This window comes from Rhipicephalus microplus, chromosome 4, assembly GCF_043290135.1.
Source record: "Rhipicephalus microplus isolate Deutch F79 chromosome 4, USDA_Rmic, whole genome shotgun sequence".
Classification (NCBI taxonomy): domain Eukaryota; kingdom Metazoa; phylum Arthropoda; class Arachnida; order Ixodida; family Ixodidae; genus Rhipicephalus; species Rhipicephalus microplus.
Window position 1 is genome coordinate 32839254 of NC_134703.1, and position 21155 is coordinate 32860408.

Consider the following 21155-nt stretch of genomic DNA (forward strand, 5'->3'; position numbering starts at 1 on the left):
CATTAAATAACCACAACCAAGAGAGGGGACAGGCGCTGACAGCAGTTATTTGAAAGGTTACCAACCCGCCCAACTTATCGGCTCTCTGTTACTTGAGGGCACAGGGGCAATTAGAGGTGCATAAACGACAGGAAGAGGTAGAAAATGGCTGAACACCTGACACTTTTTTCTGTAAAAAGCTTCACCCATGCAGTCCAATGAAAGCAATAGTGCTGATTTTTTTCAAAGCACTAGGCTGGGGCAGTGCAAGGAGGTTATATTAATATAACCCCTGGGGCAGTGAAAGCAAAAGAGACTCTAAATACTGACAAAAAGGAGGTTATCTAATTTGTGAATAAAATCGTAAGCCGTTCTTGCCGACGAAAGAAACTGTCGAGGTGACTTACTGGGAATCACAGTGGCAGAGAGCAACCGCCTTGCATTAGCTTCCAGCGCGCTCGTCGTATGGAGATGGGCCCTAGCTGCAGAATTTTCCAGATACTCATATAGGCACCGCCATCATAATCGACGGAAAGTGGGAAGGGACAGGGGTTAATCCCCTCTTCCCCTACCTCACCCGGTGAAAACTGCCGGACTATAAATAAAGTTTATTCATCCATTCATTCAATCAAGTACGCTCGGAGTTATATGGATATGACGCATGCTTTTAACGCTTTGCTTCATTTCATACCGGCGAGTGCGCGGGGATGACGAAGGGGCGCAATAAATATTTACACCCGTTAGTCAGCGCGTCCTGGCTTCTTTCTTTCTTTTTTCGAACGCGCGGCTTACTTATATTGTGATCGCATGCAAGCGCGTGGGTACGTGGCGGCATCCCGCGGCAGCCAGGGTAACTATGCTGCGCACGATCTTCAATTAAGCTTATCGCCGTGAATATAGGTACATGCATGGCTTGTCGTGTACATTTGGGTTATATGACATCATTTGTAGAAAAAAACAGAGAGAGATTTCTAGTTAGAGATATAATCATATATAAGCCTCGTGCAAAATTGCTGCCACCTGTCGGCCGTCACGTGCATAGCCACCATGTTAGAGGCTCAGCGCGGAGCAGTACGTACAGGTACGCGTGTGTTTACGTGTACGTATACGTTGGGCGTGTATTGGCCGATAATCGCACTGCGGACGTATTGCTGCGACCCTTGATGCACACAGAGAGAAAACTTGGAATGACAAAAAAAAAACGGAAGCCGTAAATTTCGCGCCTTGTTCTTTTTTCAAGCTGATGGTGTTTCCAGCATGTGCTCTGGCCCGGCTACAATTTCCGAAACATGTGTTTGTGTTCGCCTTTCTAAGCAAATAAGAGGTGCAATAGCATTTGTACTCGTGTCTCTGGCTCTTGCAGTAGCACTGAATTAGAAAGAAGATGCATCCAAGATGAAAATATTTTTCTAATATTTTTCTAATATACAGAATAATTAAGACATTTCTAGGCCAGTTGGATTGCTCAAGAGCCTTTGCTGCTAATACAATGTATATATATATTGTGACTGCAAGTCTGTGAGATTTGTAAGTGAGTTTGACAAGACAATACTTTTGTTGCTTACACATATCTACGCTATATGCCTGTCTTCAAACATTTTCATCCTTAGGGAAAAAACAAACAAGGCAGGCAGTTCACCGAGCCGCAAAATTTTATTGTCAGCCTGTTTGTTCAAATACACTACACAGAGTGGGTTACACTTGTGTGACCTTGTGTTGCAAAATAAGGGTAGAACACTTGCACGAAGCCGAAGCGAAGAGAGGTGGCAGGGCCGTGTGCAGAGACGAACATACGGAGACACAGGGTGGCAACACTCGACGTATGATATGTTCACTGAGACAAAATGACCACACAAACTGCCCTTGCAACAAGCCCTACGATGCTGCTGGCCTTCAACCAAACACATGCACGCACACACGCACTTCCGGTTAGGGGAGAAGGGGGGGCATGCAGAGAGGCACTAACGCTGGACAACCTGTACAAAAAAGATGCCTAGTCCTTAGCTGCTGGAAAGCTCGGCTCGTTGGTGGTGCGACACCTCAAGGTTCGAGAAAAGAAAACACTGAACTGGCACTACGGAAACTGCAACCGGAAGAGGAGCGGAGAACGCAAGTGGTATGCCACATACCCGAGGATTCCCGTTTGCCCACGCTCCGGCCCTTCAGTTTCCTATTCAAGCAACTTGACACAAGTACACAACATCCATAGTCTGTTCTCCGACAGAGACAGCTAGCTAAGCTGCCTTGACAGTGTCAGTCACTCCTGTTGGCTCAATAAATTTCGCGTCTTTCACAACAAAAAGTGAAGGAAGGAAATTTGTTTAAGTAGACACGCACGCTTTACAAATAAATTATTTAGCACGCTGTTCTTGTGACCCTCTTTTTCAGCTGCAATTAAAATCCTTGTGTTGGTGGCGGCTACTAAGCTTCAATTCTGCACATGAGCACATCTCTGTGCTGCAGTGAAGTGGAGACTGCGGACGAAAAGTTCATTTGCACACACACACACACGAGCTGCCAACACATTGCTAGAAATTCGCTAGATGCAGAGTGCAGTTTCCACTCCACTGCTCCACGAGTTTGTCCTAGGGGGCACATTTAATGCTGCCTCTTGGGAAGAAGTGTCTCAAGCTAAGTGCCTTGCATTGTCTTGTTGACATAAGTCACACCCCTCTCGTAAGTGGTACAACAACTACCCCAGTCTGGCTACTCCCACTGTCATCTGCTCCTCTCCCGGGCCATGTCCCTTTAGGGCCAGCCTTGCTCTCGGACTTTAAGACGCCTAAGCGGCCGCAACGGAGCCTATGTACAGGAAGAGAGAGGGTCATGGTGTGTTGTATTCAGTTGGCCTCAAAGTACTTGTAGGTGGGGTTCTCGTAACCATTGACCTGCATGGCCGTCAGATGGCGCTCCTCTGGAGAGGCCGTGGGTCCTCCTCCCACCTGCAACAGAAAGCAGCAAACACATCGATGACAATTCCAGTGTTGGGCAAGTTGTATGTGCAGAGCAGGAAGGTAACAGAAATAGCACTCTGTATGCGCACGCAAACTGCTCTCTGCATACGAGAGCGAGTCTGGGGGCCAGTTGGTAAGACATATTATCTAAACCTAAACTGCTGATACGAGACACCACAGCAGAAGTAGACACAGGATGAACGCAGTTCAGCTGGACGAATGTGTGTCTCATCGCAAGCACAGTGTAAGCAAACAGAATACCTCCACAAACAAAAAAAGGGTGCTTTCAATGTTCACAAGTGAGTGTCCGATGAAGGCACTGGACAATAAAAGCCTATGTTGAGCTACATGTGTCATAAAGAAACTAAAAGGCTTACGTCTAAAAAACAAGCCATAAAAGTTTGATAGGAACATGAAAGGGAAACCTAGTACAGTCGAACCTCGTTGTTCAGTTCAAACTAGCAGAGCCACTTAAGTCAGCAGTACAGCACACAGTACAAGTGGACACTCATCATGGTATAGCCTTATTACAGCTACATGTGTCATAAAGAAACTAAAAGGCTGACGTCTAAAAAACAAGCCATAAAAGTTTGATAGGAACATGAAAGGGAAACCTAGTACAGTCGAACCTCGTTGTTCAGTTCAAACTAGCAGAGCCACTTAAGTCAGCAGTACAGCACACAGTACAAGTGGACACTCATCATGGTATAGCCTTATTACAACAGACCTGTACAGTGAAAATAATTTTGATCTATTGTAAAAAGAGTATGTAAAATCAAAGTACTGTTACAACAGACTTCAATGAAAACACTGAATGGGTCTGTGAGAATCAAGGAGCATTACAGGTCAAACGAATTTATTCTCAACGAGGGCATAAATAAATTGACTTTTTGAAAACCAAATTTTCAGTTTATGTAGCTCTTCTTTACTATTCCAAAATATCTTCATTGAAAACTGCGTAAAAGTGCTGTAAAAGTTGTTTGCACCTACCTAAGTAGCGATATTTATTGTTGAAGCTGAGGGAAAAAAAAAATGTCCACAAAATAATAGTTTGAAAATTGTGCTACTAGAAGGTAGTGCCCTAGAAGGAAGTCTCTAGAAGGTAGTGCTGCTGCAGAGCCTTTAAATGTGTGCGTCTTCGCAAGGAGGCGTGCACATGAAGGCTCCCTAGTACCGGAGCTGTGATTTTCTGAAAAAACGCTTCTTTTTTTATAGTTCAGCAATAATTTTTGCCACTTACAGGCACAAAAACTTATTACAGCACTTCTATGTAGGTTTCAGTGAATATACTGACACGTACATGCAACTGACTCTGGCACAAGCGCTGAAACGACACCCAAAATGAGAAAGACCACTATGTTGTTGTTGTGGGTTGAATGCTCAAGCTGCCCGCTTGGTCGGCAATACTGTGCGCTCTGCGCAGCGTTAGTTGTCAACACATAAATCTTCCCCGTAACAACTTTTTGGTGGAGGTGCTGGGTGTCGGTTTCAGGCATCCACTGCAGAGTTCCAGAGCCGAGTCGTTTGAATACCTCACAATACTTTGGAATCGGATAGAAAGTGGGCCACAAAGCTGTAAATATGATATTCAAAAAGTAAATATTTCATGCCCTCAGTGAGAATAAATCTGTTTACCACTGGCGATTCTCTCTGGCTAAAACAGACTTATTCAATGTTTACATAAAAGTTTGTTGTAACAGTACCTGGATTTTACATACTCCTTTTACAACAGAGCAAAAACGTCTTAACAAGGGAAGTCTTTTGTAATGAGGTTATACAGCGATGGGTAACGCATAGTCTGCATCTTATTTTCTTAAGAAGAGAATCTTAGAGGCTTAGCTTCATTTCTTTGTGCTATCGAAGCAAACGTATAGATAAGAAAGCTAGAGATGGCAGAGGCATTTTTACACTGAAAGTAAGTCCTACAGCCTGGACTGACCTGTACAAACCCACGAGCATGGGGTGAGCGTTGGCGTCTGAGCAGCACCGCCCCAACGAGCAGTGCGGTGAGTAGTGCAACTCCAGCAAAGGCAAGTGTGATATAGACGCTGCCACTCCACTTGAGCCTGCCCAACGCATCAGCATGCGAGGGCCGCCGAAGTGTGTACGCAGGTTCAGCGTGCTGCAGCAGTTGGCTCTGGGCATGCGCCGGTCGAGCAGTCGGTGCCGCAGGGGCCATTTGTGCAACCGGAGGGGCTGGCGTGCTGCTGCTGGCTGGCAAGATGCTCTCGTCTTCCACAGACTCGGAGTCCTCTGCAATGAGACACAGAGGTCTATCAACAAGGTGTGTGGACTGAACATTCCAGAACAAATTGCGATTCACCCCTGCAGAGCACACAAGTGCTGCTTCTAGGCCTGAATGTAGTGCAGCGTCTATACGATGCACTAATACAATAATTTAGTAAAAAAAAGTGCGTCCTGCCCTCCACTCAAACACTTGTAAGTTAACCCAACCAAGAAAATGGAAGCAAGCTCACTTGAGAGATTAAACTGCTCACGACCATACAAAACAAGCTATTGTGACTGTCTCACAATGCATATATTTGGTGAGTAGTTAAAAAAGACTCTAGTGTCAGTTCGCGATTTTGAGAAAATCTTTTACAACTGAGTGTTAAAGCCAAGGTCTGCCGTGTTTCGTAGACAGAGAATACTTGTCATCATGAATCATCGCCCAAGCGCTCGGAACAAATGGTCGGCAAGAGAAGCTGCAACTAGTGTTGCTTGCCGCCTGTGTGTTCTCTTGTTAATACTTAATGAACCCGTTTGGTGAGCAGTAGTAGGATTTGCCAAATTTCTGTGGCAAATATGTACGTGCTATAGGAGCTTTAAATAGCAGATCCTTATGTCTGAGGTTTGCCTGCAGGCACAGAGAGAAAAAGATGAAAAAGCAGAGACTTAAAAAAAAGAAGAAGAGCAAGCATAGCCATGTATAATAAGTATTGCAAGAGGAGGTGGGAAAGAAAGGCGCGTACATTAAAGGACTCATTTTATTTGTTTGTCCTCAATAATATTGTGTCTAGGAGGTGGAAAAGAGTAAAGCCTAGCAAAGTCCGGAAAACCCGGGTTCCCACAAGCTCTGCTGTGACCCAGCCTTGCATGACTTAGTGCAAGCTGTTCTACTTTTTTCTAACCTGAAACAGATAAGAGGTACTTTTCAACTAACAAAACTCCCATTTTCAAGCATTATAACAACATAATGAGTAAAACTTGATAGACAAGTCTTCTTGAAACCTACAAGATCAAACAAAAAAACAGTATTCTTACAATGGCGTAAATAGGCCACCATCAACTCAAAATAGAAGTAGGAATTGCATTTTGAAGAAGCACAGCTGGTTTTTGCTCAGTAGCGTATTACTTTACAGGCGCACACGCACATGCACTGAGGAAAGATAAGCGAATTATCCACCCTGCTACCTCGTTACCCGTCGTAGTCCTGAAGTGCTTTCTGGGGTGGACATTGTTATCGCATGGTCGCACGAGACGGTTGAATTATTGCCGTGCTTAGCGGGAAGAATGAGAGAAGTTTCATAGTACTGGTGGTTTGTGCATACTTATGCAGCCTTCTCAGTATGTAAATTAATAACCGTTTTACTTCATTGTCCAGCATTCTGCAATTGGTGTACATCACCGTGTTAGTTTATTGGTGCTCACTGTGAATAACTGCCATGTTTCGTCACGCGATTTATCAGCTATGTCTGATTTTTTTGGCTACTCTGAGTGAAGAGTTTGGTCCAAGCAAGGCGTACCAGCTGTGGTCGGGGGTGGTGGTGGGGGTGGCAGCAGAGGTTCGCTACTGGTGGCCCCCCGCAGCGTGCTCCACAGCTGGCCAAGGCGGGTCTTGAGCGATTGGGGCAGCATGTCCAGGCTTTGGTTGGCGAGGCGGTCCAGTGAAGTCAGGTGGGCCCGCACTTCCTCGGCATCCCCTCCGTGCTGCCGGTACGAGTGCAGCGTGTGGCTGCGGTCCTTCTCGAGAGCACGCAAAAGCCGCTCCAGGCAACGCTCCACACGCTTGGTCTGCGTTTCACGTGAAAGAGCCACATGGGTGATGAAACCAAACTTCGGTACGCTTCACACTGGTGCAAAAGGCATTTTGTGAAAATGGAGACATAAAGTAGCTGCACTGATTACCTTGAAGGATTTTAGTTTCAGGCAGTGCTTATGGGGAAAGCCTGCCATGCAGCATACACTCAACACTAACATAAAGCACCGTATGACATACCATGTAATGGAAGAGGGAAAGTAATCCCTGAGGTTGTCAATTGACAATTTTCAATTTTCACATAAGATACAAAATTCAATAAAGGGAAAGGAGGCTCAAGTTGTGTTTGTGGCATGTCTTAAATGAATATTGACACGGAGATTCGAAACCAAGATAACTTGTCAGACTTACATGGACACAAACATCATCAAAATATCAGTGCCTAAAGTATAGTGGCAAGCAAATACTGAATTTTCGAACTTAATCGAATACAAATCTCCTAGCGGTGAAACTGTATTGAATACAAACATGACTAATACTATACGAATAGTTTCTGAATAGTAAAGCAAACATTCTCAGTAGACCCCTGCTATTTTAGAAAATATTATTTGAAACAAATACTTGCAAGTTGAACAAAAAAAAAAAAATCGGTTTCTTTAATCAACAAAACATACCATAAATATTGAAGCTGCGGTAACCTCGCCTAATGCAGCAACTTCAGTCTGCAAGCTATTTACCAATTGTAGGCTGAAATACAGAAGTGACTGCCATATTGAAGGTGCTGTTTTGTCTACAACTTTTAAATAAAACTGACATAAAAATTGAACAATGTTGAACCGAACACATATATAAATATTAGGCTTGTGCAAATATTTGAACGAAAACTAATTTTTATGTATTTTGATTAACTTCGATTCGCAATTAAATTAGTGTGAATTTCAAACAAAATGAATGAATAGAAGTATAGAAGTCCATATGTAACACCCCTTTAAAGGTAATTTCACTGCAGTAGAGAGGTACTATACTGTAAGTACACCTTTCCAAGGATAATCTACACTGCCACAAAGCCCCATTGCAAAGTTAAATTTATTTATTTATTCATCAGACTTCCCTCAGCGCCAAAAAGCACTACAGAAGGGGGGTTACACAATACATAATTGATAATAAATATATATTTACAGCTTTTGTAACACAAGAGAAAAAAAAGTTAATGTATCAAGCATTGGACTCCACACTCAAGAATTAATGATGACAACTAAATTAAATGAACTGTAGTGACAAATACGGGCTCTGCTTTAGAAACGACGAAGAAGACGCTTGTGGTGGCGGAGCTGCTGAAACCGCTGGTTGCTGTCTCGGTGCTGTTAGGCCCATTGAACGGTTGCTTCACACCGGCGTGGCGTCTAACAGTATTCTTACATTTGGTGGAGAGTGTTACCTTCACATTTGCCCTCACATTTACACTCAAACCTCGATATAATGAACTCGGATATAACAAAATACTGGTTATAACAAAGTAAGTGAAAAATAGTCTTGCAATAAATATAGTGTTAAGAATAAACCTTCATAAGGAATTTTTTGGATATAACAAACTTATTTTCGTGTAAGATGCAACTTTGTTATAATGAGGTTTGAGTGTATTTCTAAATGCTTGCTATGCCGGCTTATAATCTCTAAGTATAGTAAAGTTCATGATGTACGGTGTTTTACACATTATAACTTGCATTCAACTGCAAGTGAAATCCTGCTACCATTCAGCTACTACCACTTTTTTTGAACAACAAAAAAAAATGACATTCGCTCGAGCCTTGTTTGAATTAAAAAAGAAAATGTTGCGTAGGTTAGTTGGGTCATGACAAAATATGCTCATTTTTCTTTATAATATGCTATGTATACTATTCAAATTTGATTAGAAATTATTTGGACAAAACCGCTATTCGCTTTGAATAAGCTTCGAACACAAATTTTACTATTCTCACAAGCCTACTAAATATGTAATAAAACAGATAAGCCACTTATCACAAGTGCCTTCACACCAAAAGCAACTAACCATCAGTGCTGAATACTGTAGCTTCAAGAACAATTAGCGTGGACATAACACCTGGTTCTGTTATTCATGTACTCAAGTGAAAATCTTACTCTTCTGAAGTTGAGTGCAGCCGTAATCCCTTCCTTCAATTATTACAACACATCGAGGAACTGATGACCCTTTGCTTTTTGAACGTTTCATTCCTTTGGGATTTTACTATTGGTGCTCAATACTTGAAGAAAAGTATCAGAAAAATTTTTCTTATTTTGAATATGCACTATTTAAGTACTGAATCGAATAGCATACCATTTGATTTGTTATTCAAAATTTCCCAATATTTGCACACCCCTACTAATGTAACCTACACTACACAGAAAATAAATTTAAAAATGTGTGCCACGCAGTTAACTGCATGCGAAACTCAGTACTTCGCGACACCGACATCAACTGGTTCTGGACGTGAACTAATGTATCAAGTGGAGCTAATTAGAACATACATACTCCCGATGGTCAGCACGAAAAAAAGGACACGAAAAACATGAAAGTACACGACACAAGCGCAGTCTAACAACTGAACACCTACATCGTGAGTTTGTGTTCGCCACCACACTCCTCACAGACACTTATACCAACTCAAATGAGAGCACACAGACGAAGCACATTGGACCACTCCCTCACCCTTGGTGGCTTTTCCTGCAGCGCATGGTGGTAGCAGTCGAGGGCTGCCTTCTTGCGCCGGTTGAGGGTAGTGAGCACCCGCTGCCGGTGCATCGCTGCCAGGCGGTGCCGCTCAGCCGACCCCTCGGCTTCCAAGGCCTGCACCGTCTTCTGGAATCGTGCACTCATCTTGCGTCGGAATTCCTCGGCGCCTTTCGGGTCCCGTGCCTTCATTGCCTGATAATGCTGCTCCAACTCGCTCCACTCCCGCATCACCCGTGTCACCTGAGTCAATCATACAGAATGAATTGCGTTACGTTGCCTGACAGCTATGTAGTAGAGCACACAATGCACACCCAACGAAAGCCTACTACTGGGCCAAAATGAACCAAGGAAGAGTTTATTGCTGGCCAGTGCTTAAAAGCTTCGTTAATCAAAGAGTTGGTTCCAAGATTACTGCAGTATCTCTGATGCCTAGAGGTATAGCTAAGCGCACAGGAAACAAACCATCCCTCATCATTCATGGAGAAAAGGGTTCCTGGCTCTGTCTATATTTTGCAGCAAATATTATCGCAATGAAAAAATATCACTTCGGCTTATGAATCTTTTATTTACCAAGTAAGGATGCCTACTGCTCAGGCACCTGATACTGTTGATGAGCCAAGCTGACAAAGCACACGCTAAGTCAGACGGTACTAAGCCACTGACCTGCGCCCGGTGGCTTTCCTGGAGGCTGTGCTGCGCCGCACGGAATGCTGCGTGCTCATGTCGGCTGTCGTAACGACTAAGGTACTGCTCCACTGGTCCCTCTGTGGTAGTTGTGGTGGTTGTGGTGGTCGTGGTTTCATCATCGTCATCATCCTCATCACTGTAGTCGTCGTCGTAGTCATCCTCACTAGAAGTGTCCTTTCCTGCACAACGGAGCGATATTTCAGCACAGGTGCACTGCACATGTGATCTGATTTCCACTTTTTAGGTCTCCAAAGCCTATTCTGAAAGGCTAGCTGCCGTATCTTTTGGAAATTTAACATTAGTTTTTCTATCGCTACACACTATAGTATCGCAAAAAATACAATATTGTTCCTGAACTTGAGGGGGAGACTAGTTTTTTTTTTTCAGGAGACCATTTTTTTTGTTTGAATAATTGGCCAGACTACCTTTAATGTTATCAATAAGCCGGAACCGAAAGCGACGCAGCAACATCATTGATGGGATGGTAATGACGTGATGGTACAGACGGCGCCACCGGTGATAACTTGCAGAATAACCTCAGAGATCAGATGCTGAAATGGTAGGTCCAAATGCAAAAGTAAAGTATGATGGCTGTTATTCCACATGGGCACAGCCACACATAATATTTTCATTATCATCATCACCATCATCATCAGCCTGACTACGTCCGCTGCAGGACAAATGCCTCTCCCATGTTCCGCCAGTTAACCCGGTCCTGTGCTTGCTGCTGCCAACTTATACCCGCAAACTTCTTAACCTCATCTGCCCACCTAACCTTCTGTCTCCCCCTAACCCGCTTGCCTTCTCTAGGAATCCAGTTTGTTACCCTTAATGACCAGCGGTTATCCTGTCCACGCGCTACATGCCCGGCCCATGTCCATTTCCTCTTCTTGATTTCAGCTATGATACCCTTAACCCCCGTTTGCTCCCTAATCCACTCTGCTTTCTTCTTGTGTTACACCTACCATTTTTCTTTCCATTGCTCGCTGCGTCATCCTCAATTTGAGCTGAACCCTCTTTGTAAGTCTCCAGGTTTCTGCTCCATAGCTAAGTACCGGCAAGATACAGCTGTTATATACCTTCCTCTTGAGGGATAGTGGCAATCTACCTGTCATCATTTGAGAGTGCTTGCCAAATGTGCTCCACCCCATTTTTATTCTTCTAGTTACTTCAATCTCGTGGTTTGGCTCCGCGGTTATTACCTGCCCTAAGTAGACATAGTCTTTTACAACTTGAAGTGCACTATTACCTATCTCGAAGCGCTGCTTTATTCCGAGGTTGTTGTACATTACTTTCGTTTTCTGCCATAATATTTTAGTGCAGTCCAAATGACAAATTGTGGGGCAGAAAGGCCTTGAACGTCAGCAACGTCTAACAGCCAATTAATACAAGGCATTAAAACGGCAGAGTTCGAAAATAGTCACACAGTCATCTAGTCATACCTTTCATAAAAGGCATTTCAGGACCCATTTAACGAACACAAACTGCACCAGTTGCCAATGAATAGTGGGTCACATTACAACTGTGCACTTGATTGGTGTCAGCTCTTTATCGGAAGAATCACATCAGTTTATACTCAACTAATAATATATTACTACGTGTTAGGTTGCATAATGGAAAAATTCAGAGCTCCATCTGAATATTTAAGCTAAATTTATGGTTTGCCAACATAGCTTAGAAAGGTTGCTTGAAACATGTTCGTTTGCCTGCATTGTGAACAAGTGCATGTAGATGACAGACAGAAAAAACAAATCAATGCAAATACACGGTATTATTGCTAGATTGCAGTGTAACAATGACCGAAAACATGAACTCATTAATGCTGCTGCCCAAGGAGAATGCAATAAAGCTTTTGTTTTCTCTTACAATATTAATTTTTCTTTTTAATGCATCATTATTTTTAATTTCCAAGTTTTTTTCTGATAAAAGCATTCCCTACGCAAGGAGAACTTGTGTGCCTTTAAAAGCAGCAATATGAGAACCACAGCATCAGTAAAGATTGAATCTTTTCTTCCCACACTATCGTCCTAATGCAGAATTGCAGTCATTCCTTATGTTGGTTGAACATTCATGCACATGCTCAGATTCTCGATACTATAGTACATGCCTGAGCCATGAAAAATGACCTTTGCCCTTTTTCCCCCATGTGCAGGCAACAACTCAAGGAAGTGACCACACGGATAGTTGCAGCTCTCGCTCAATCACAATTAGGACCACTTGCATCGCAGAAAGGTTGGTGTGCCTCCCTCTTGCAACAAAAATGGCCTCTTGTTGCAAATCATTGCCAATTCACGTTTCATCTATACTTATTTTATTGATTTATTTTATTTTTATTTATCCAATACTGCAGACACGTAGTCCAAGCAGGGAGAGCAAATAAAATGGTACAACAGTGAACATGTAGAAAACGAAAAGAATAAATGAAACAAGAACACTAATACAGAAATAAAGTCAATACGTTTGGCGAAACGCTATGCAAACAAATTAATAATATTCAGCATTTCTGTGTCAATTCGATTACACAATTCCATTCAGTTATTGTACGAGGGAAAAAGAATTTTTAAATGTATTCATTCTCGCGAAGTAGGGTGTTAATGCATCTTGTCTACAGTGACAAGTGGTTCGGGTTAATAGGGGCGACAGATATAATGATGAGTCTAGGGGTGCATTTTTCGTGTAAACTAGTTTAAGAAATTCCAGTCTGCGTTTCTGTCTTCTCATATCGAGTGGCTCAATGTAGTTAGCATTCATAAGTTCTGTGGGTGAATCCTGTCTTGAGAATTTGTTAAATATAAATCTTAAATGATTGAATAATGAAGTACAGCAGTAATTCATTTTCGCCACCATATTAGGATTCCATGTCTGTCTTCTTTTGATGGCCAATACAACGGACAATACTCAGTAACCGCCATATATTCCACTTGCATGTTTGAGATCACCGGAATACAGCAACGATACAGTGCAGCATACGCACCTTGCGAGTCCCTGTCAGACGATGGCGACGAGGCAGGCGGGCAGCAGACAAACTCCACCCCGGAGAAGATGTCGACACCGCAAGGCAGCAGCATGGCGAAGCTGCGCAGACGCATGGCGCGTCCCCGACAGCTCTGCGCTGCTGTGCGGTTCCATTCATCAAAGCTCTGGCACACACTCTGGTTGTGTATGTGGTCAAAGAGGCAGTGCTCGGGCACCAGCAAGGCGTCACTCTGGAAGTCACCCTCGAGGCACCTGTAGGGCTTCACCCAGTGCACACTGCCCTCCCCATTAGAGCAGCGCTGGCCTGCCTTGCACCAACCATCGAGGCGGTAGTAGCGACTTGACTCCACTATGTTGCGGATGTCGCGCTTGGGGTACACCTGTGAGGTTAACCTTTAGTTAACTGCAGGGACATATTCTTTGGACAAGTAGGCAATGAATAAGCAGCATGCACTGGCACTCAAGCAACCTAGGCAGAGCTGCAGCGTTAGCAATCGTCTTTGTTTGTATTGCTTGCCTTTATCACTGACATACATTAATTGTGCACCAGGCAACTGGCATATGCAGTGTCTCATTGTCTCTGATCAGAAGGATTTATTGGTGAGCTTTATTTTGGAGGTAATGCCAAGAAGGCATGCATTCTTAGTTATATGTGACTTTGGTCAGCAGTAATTGCAGCATTATTAAATAAACAACACACATATAAACAAACAAACAACCAACCAACCTCATCTTAGCTTATTTAGGCAAATGCAAATACTGCAGCATCGCCACTAGGTGGCACTGCACGTACCATGTATGTTACGTATTTTGGCAGTTGCAATCTAATGTGTTGTTACAGTGCTTCAATGTTTAATGCATCAATGTCAACAGTCATCCTCAGATGGTTCCTTTAAGGGACCTCCCATATTGCAAATATCTTAACTGAATAGTTGGGCCACGATTCTTGGTAAAGGCTCACCCACCTTCCGGCAGTACTCGAGGATGCTGAGCTTTTCTCGGGTGCAGACTGCTTTGGGGTCAGGGTCGGAGACCCATCGCTGATTCTCACTCAGGTACTGGTTGCTGAGCCGCCCGTGACCGCACAGCAGAGCCACCATTGGCTGGAAGTGGCCCACATCTGGCTCCACACTCGAGCCAGACGACGCTGCTGACGCCGATGCCTGACAAGAGAGCAGAGCGCTATGAGTGCCTACTCAATGCATCGTCGAAACCATGAGTTTTAGACTGAGAAGTGTGTCCCTATGCAACTCGAAAACCATTGACGTTCAGGCGCTCATTCCACGTTGACAATATTTGTCAGTAAACACTGCACAGCCATGTCTGTCAGTACATGATACAGTAAAACGTAAAGCTGCAATTTACACCAAAATATTTACTATTGTAGAGTTCACCAGCTGTAGCTAAAACATTCTTTTATAGAGAACTACCATGATTAAAGAAAGTACATACCAATGCAAAAGACAGGTCGGGCTGGAGCTTTTGTGGTGTCAACTTTATTAATTGGTCAGAGTTTACTAAGTATAGTGAACTTGAAGCATTGTAAGCATGAGGCTAGAATGTAGAACTAAGCCTGACTTTTTTTCGAGTACTGTCAAGCTTTTAAACTTGACTTAGTGTGAAAAGAAAGAATACAAATAATATCTTTAATTGTGACAAGCAGAGAGTGAGTAAAAACAACAAAGCTGGAACTCTGTCTGGCAGGAAAACAAAAAAGAGAAAAATGACATTCCTTGCATCAAAATAATCATATATCATGTGTTTCCCCAAGGATCTACTTTAATGCCCCTTTTGCGTTTTTTAATTGTTCATCAGTGGCATAGGAATATATTTTCATCCACGTGCTCCTTTATAGAAGCCCTGTCACACGAATGAAGCTTGTCATATTCACTTTCTTTTCTGTTACTGTGGAGTGCAATGATATTGTAGTGCAAGTACTGATGCTAAAAATAAAGTAGTTATGCTTTTGTTTCAATGAAAGAGCTGCCTTCCACTAAGTATACACACTATACTACAGGTCAATGGTTCTCAAACAGGGTTCTGCAGAAGCCAGAGGGGTCTGTAGAGAACAATTTATATAAAAGCCACGTACTTCAGCTACACTGCTGTATTGTGCCCTCCCCTCCCCTCTACCACCTTATTTTTGTTCCTCTCATGGCAAGTATCTCACCAGTTCTCAAAGATCCCCGAAATTTCATGGCTGAGAAATACTGCTATCAGTACTATTATTTTTTTCTCAGAGGTCTTATCTAATGTTTTAGTTTCTAATTTACGAACAAATTTGAATTCCCTTGTGAAGTGGTGTACAGCAAAGAAGTTATCAATTAATCCTTTAAACTGTTTTTCCTACTATTTTTATTCACCAAGTGGGAAAGGCATGCTTTGATGCGTTTTCGTTAATGACTAGCCTCCTACATGACCTGACCATGCTATGTTCCTTCGTTGATAGAAAACTGGCTGACAGAAAAATGATTCTATTGAAACATTTCATCAGCTGGCTTAAGAATATATTTTGGTATAGACGCCCCCTAATAGGAGCCCTATCACACGAATGAAGCTTGTCATTTTCACTTTCTTTTCTGGTACTGGGGAGTGCAATGATATCGTAGTGCAAGTAGTAACGCTAAATATAAAGTAGTTATGCTTTTATTTGGCATTTGGTCATGCTACTTTAACACCAGTGACTGTGCCTAGCAATCTACTTGGTACACTTGACATGTCCGTGGTTGCAGCTATGCAACACTATCATGTGCTAAAAAACTATTTCTGTATGCCAAAGCAATGAAATATTTAGGTTCTAATCACGAGAATACAGCAAGAATATAGACCACATAAAAGTTAGCCACTAGCTAATACTTACTTTATGGGTCAAGCTTTGATGCCAGTGAATATATTTGATAATAATAAACCGTGACAATTCTCACAATTTTGTATTTGCATATACAAAAGGTCAATTATATTTAAACATGAATTGAATAGTGACAAAACAAATGATTCCACACTAATAATTCTATCAAATGTTTACTAAAAGAAGCAAGGAAACCATTATATTCTCCTACAATAGCCATTACATTTGCAGAAAAAAAAAAACAAGAAAAAATGAATAATTTTGCACTTTATAATGTCCTCACAATTGTTACAATATTCTGCAATAAAAGCTATCAAAGTACTTTGAAGAATGTTTTACATGATTTGGCATTGACTGCAAATAGAAAATATGCATGGTTCTCATAGTAGATATATTTAGGAAAATTCCCTCGCATCTGCACTTTTAAAAGTTTCCCTGTAAAGGTGTGCAAATATTCGAACCACAATATTATTTTCAAATAGTTCAGCATTTAATTCAATTTTCAAGGCACTTTTACTATTTGAAATATTCAAACACCGCAATAATTCAAAGCAAGTATTAAAATCCACATAAAAAACTATATAATTGTGCTCAAATTAGGATCATTTCGTGCACAAATAGACAAATTAAGATACAGTTCACATAAATCAACCCCCCCTTCCCCACCCACTACTCTGAGCACCTTTGCAAATGTGCCACTGTTCAAGCGTAGCAGCAAAACCATGACACTGTGTGAGAAGCTGAGGAGATTATTGAACTAACAAGCAATAATTTTAGTGATCAAAGGGGAACCTATATGAAATTTAAGAAATGTCTATAAATAAGTAATATGAGGCACCTGCAATGAACATCAGGTCAAGCAGTCACCATTGCTCTTCCTGTTTGAGCAAGCTTGCTTACAGGATTAATATATGATGATAAGATTAACATATCAGCATTAGTGTGTATACTAAATGGCTCTTTTCATTGTTTGCAGAAAGGGTGACATGAACAACGCTGTCAGTGCTTTTTAGAAATACCAACCAGCTATCCATTTTTCTTGAAAACCTTAAATAACTGCATACGTTATACTGTTAAGCAACGATGTTGTAATATGCATGGAATTTCTGTACATTATTAAACTTGTTTGTTTCAGGTCTGGTTGATGAAACTTTCCTTTTCTTTTCCAGAAGCCAGTAGTTGCATGATTTGTACTCGGAAGATATTCGATTGAATTTTTACATATCTATATTTGATCTAGCTTCAAAGTTGGAAATATGTTTGCACAGCCCTAGTTCCAAGATGAACGGAGAACAAAAGAAAACAAGAAAAAAATGGTGTGCAGCTTCCATAGCAGCTTTTTCAATCCTTAACTTTGAACAACTGCGTTTAAAATTAGGTGGGATGTACCATTAAATAGACAGGAATGACCTATGCAGTGATTCTATAACATCCCAGCCATGAAAACACTCAAAAGACTATGAAAATATGCCATTATTTGCAGGTTTAACTGAAACTAACTTCCCTTCCTCCTGTCTAGCTTTGCCAATAATAACTCAATATTCCAGTTACAAATCAGCTACAGTGAAGATTTGCTAAAATTGCCATTCACAATGGCCCCTTCCATGTTTAGCATCTGGAAACTATGTGTTCAGATTGAGGCCTGCTAATGTAAGTAGCTACACTACACTAGCATAGTGTTATAGACTGAAAAATTGCAGTCAGGTGTGGCACCTGGGGTGGGTACCGCACCAAGGGAGGCTGGAGTCTCCCCCTCCCCCCCCCCCCCCCCAAAAAAAAATTGTCACCTGGCCCCCAAGAGGAAAGAAACAGTCATAACAAGATGGCCAAGTTCCCTGCCTCCTACCCCTTCTCCTTTTGTAAAATTATCCTGGCACTGCCCCTGCTCCCAGTCTATAAAAATGCTATTCCCTCTTATTTGTTAGCTGTTCTCACTAAGGAAGGTAAATGACAAAACAAGCCTGGCAACCTTCGTCCACAACCGAAACTCACCTAGAGAGTTTATAAGGTTGGCTGATTACATCATCTGGCTCATTTATTATATGCAGCCTCATCAAAGAAAAAAAAGTGGGCATCCAAAAGAAGTTCTTAGAGCAGAGAAGGTCAAAAGAACTAGGCTATAGTATCCTGTTTAGAGCCCATTCCTTACCATTACAATATTCTAATTTACAAGCATTTAAAGACAGCAAAGATGGGCCGACGTAGGATGCAACATCTGCAGGTTGAACCAATGTGCATGTCCAGAGGATGATTCCCGAGTGGGAGCATTAAAAGCTACAAAACTGAGATTTTCTTTAAACATAACCCTATCAATTCTAAAGACGTTCAATCGAGATATCAGCTACAAGCTTTAGCAGCGGCGAGCCCCACAACTGCAGTTGTTCAGCACAGCTCGTAATTAACCTACATCTACTGCATTACAAGTGATGTGAAATTATTCATAAGTGCTCCAAGTTCTGCTGCTCCTTTTAAATACTAAACACTATTGCAATACTAAACACTATTGCAATCCGTAGCTCCTCATATTCTTGATGTCTGGAAGTAATAATTATTAAAAATCATCCCAAAACTTTCTACACTTTAAAGTTGATCATTACTGACATCCCATTGTCGTTATTGCAAGGGTCATGGTAACTGAGCATTGTGATAATACTTTATTCAATGTACATCTCACTCGGGCACTGTCTGAGAGGCTTAAATAAAAATTGTAATAAAGGATTGATATTTAAGTAATAAAGGTTTTATATTTAAGTACTTGAAAGCGTTAGGCACCTAAGTCACCGCCTGAATTTGCATTGCGTAATGCTTTTTAATATTATTAATTTGTTCAAATAGAATTATTGCTGATTGAGGGTGACAAGTACAGCGTGGGGTCAAGCACGTACACCTCTTTATTGCCAATGTCCGCTACTGAAGTACTTCGATCTCGGCTTGAATCGACTCGTAGTTTCACAGGAACGTGTTGATTGCTAAGCACCCTCGACGAAAAATACATGGCAGGGTTGAATAAGTAAGTTGTCTCAACGAATATACCCTACACGAAAGTATAGCGAGGGTGTTTCCGGAGGGGGCATTTTAACGCCCACGGCAGGGCGGCGAATAATGAGTACAATACATTGTTAACGAGCAATCGTACAGCCTAATTTTCATGCTCCCCAAGTGTGAGTGATGCCCCGCTCTATGACACTGGATAGCTTTAAAACGGAGCACTACACTGCGCTACGCCGAGCGAGGTTCGAAACTAGTCCTAACTTGGCGTTTCGGTAGGACCCCTCGGTCTATCTCACTGATCTGACAAGCAGTGTTCAACAGCGAAACTCAATCACTAATACCGTCTCCTGCCAGATTTCACTATCGCTCTTGAGCATTACTCCTCCTGTCCCTTTAGAAAGCGCATCGACGTGCTTTACCGCTGCTTATCCGAGCACAATGTTAACGAAGCGAAACGGCATCAAGGAGAGAGAACATATAGAAGAGGGAGGGCAGGTTGCTAGCAAACGCGTAAGCTTCCAGGCACCTGCAGCTGCGGGTTGCAACCGCGCAACCAACGTCGGCAACGGAAGAGAGCGACTAATGTCCGAACCTAAACCTAGGAATCTTCAAGAGTGGCAGCTCACACAGACCTCGCTTAAGGCGAGGCCGAGGCGATCGGTCGGCGGCCGCCCCGCCCTGGCGACGACGATATCGAACGGGGACCACCTGCGACGCGGCGCCGCACTGCTCGGGAAGTGCCGTCACAGATCGCCCCACCAACGGGCATCGCGCTTCCAAACGGCCGCCCCGTAGCTGAAGCGAGGCTCGCTTTCGGGCTCAACTCGGGCTTTTCGCCGCGACAGATCCGAAACACACGGCGCGACGTCCGCGCACGAAGCCAGTCGGCAGTGCGTGCGTCAGACATGCGGTGAACGCACTCGGCGCACAATGCTATCGGAAACAGTAGGGTTTATCTATCGTCGATAAGACGCGTCGGTCCTACCTCGGCGTAGCCGTCCGCTCGACTGCAGCACAACAGACCGAGGGCAATCCAGAAGAACAGGGCAGCGCCCATCTTGAGTCCGAGTATCGCAGCCGCCGGCGCTCTGTCCGCCATTCCGGCCTGGCTGGGTCGCTTGCGCTTGAGGGGTGGGGGGGGGCGAAAGCGAGTGGCGCCCGAATGCGGCGAGCAGCCCCGTGATTGGCCCGCACCCGGTCGACTGCTGCGCTGCTGCGCTGTACGCGGCCTTGCTCACCGCCGACGGCCCACGCGCAGGCGCGTTTTGGCCAAGTAGGGAAAAGGCCCCGCCGCGATTTCGGCGCCACACCACTGCCGCTACACTACTTGTGCTTCCAGGGACGACCCTGTCGCAGTCATCGGTCGACGCGCCGGCGGTGACGTGCAAGCGGACTGTCCAGTCTGAGCAAGCGGCCGTGCTTGTTTTGGCGGCGGCCACTGATCCTCGCGTAGTGCGGAGAATGGCTTTACGACTAGCCGCGAACCATTGCGCTGTCTCATGGGGCACAGGCGCTCCATTTCACCTGCAGACTCTCGAAAACGGTGTCGGGCTGAGTTAATCGCGCTGTCAGTGCGCTGTCGGAGTGTGTTTACGCTTGATATTATCGTCACCTGGCAAAAACTTCGAAAAAAAAAAAAAACCGCACCGCTTATTTTCTCACCTTATCAGATATCCTCGATCTGTTGCCTTCATATTTATTCTAATAACACCCTAATATTAGCCCAGAGATAAGTCACATAACAGATTTTAGCGCTAACAGCAGACATGCTTGCCACTTTCCCTTCCCTCAATACAGGGTAGCAAACCTTAAGTTTCTGTTTTGGAACTTTTCTCTCTCTCTCTCTCTCTCTCTCTCTCTAGCTATGCTCATGGCTTGAGCCCTTGATTGCTTTTCCAATCTGGCTGCTAGGCCATCAACGTTTTCTTATTGTTGCAAAACTACTTGCAACATCATCGCAGTTTCATCTGCAGGAATCTTCTTCTCGATATTTGTCAATGTGGCTGAAAC

The 21155-nt window shown here is 43.3% G+C and overlaps 1 protein-coding gene across 1 annotated transcript; it reads right to left on the bottom strand.

Annotated features, from left to right (window-relative positions):
- Window positions 1-1613: 1613 nt before the first annotated feature.
- Appl (amyloid-beta-like protein) lies at window positions 1614-20380 on the bottom strand. Its single transcript, XM_037422698.2, has 8 exons — window positions 20131-20380; window positions 14272-14469; window positions 13305-13686; window positions 10307-10509; window positions 9620-9883; window positions 6680-6947; window positions 4873-5186; window positions 1614-2921 (listed from the first exon to the last, which is right to left on the bottom strand). Exons 1-8 carry the CDS (start codon window positions 20242-20244, stop codon window positions 2820-2822), a joined length of 1845 nt encoding a protein of 614 aa, XP_037278595.1. The 5' UTR covers window positions 20245-20380; the 3' UTR covers window positions 1614-2819.
- Window positions 20381-21155: the final 775 nt, after the last annotated feature.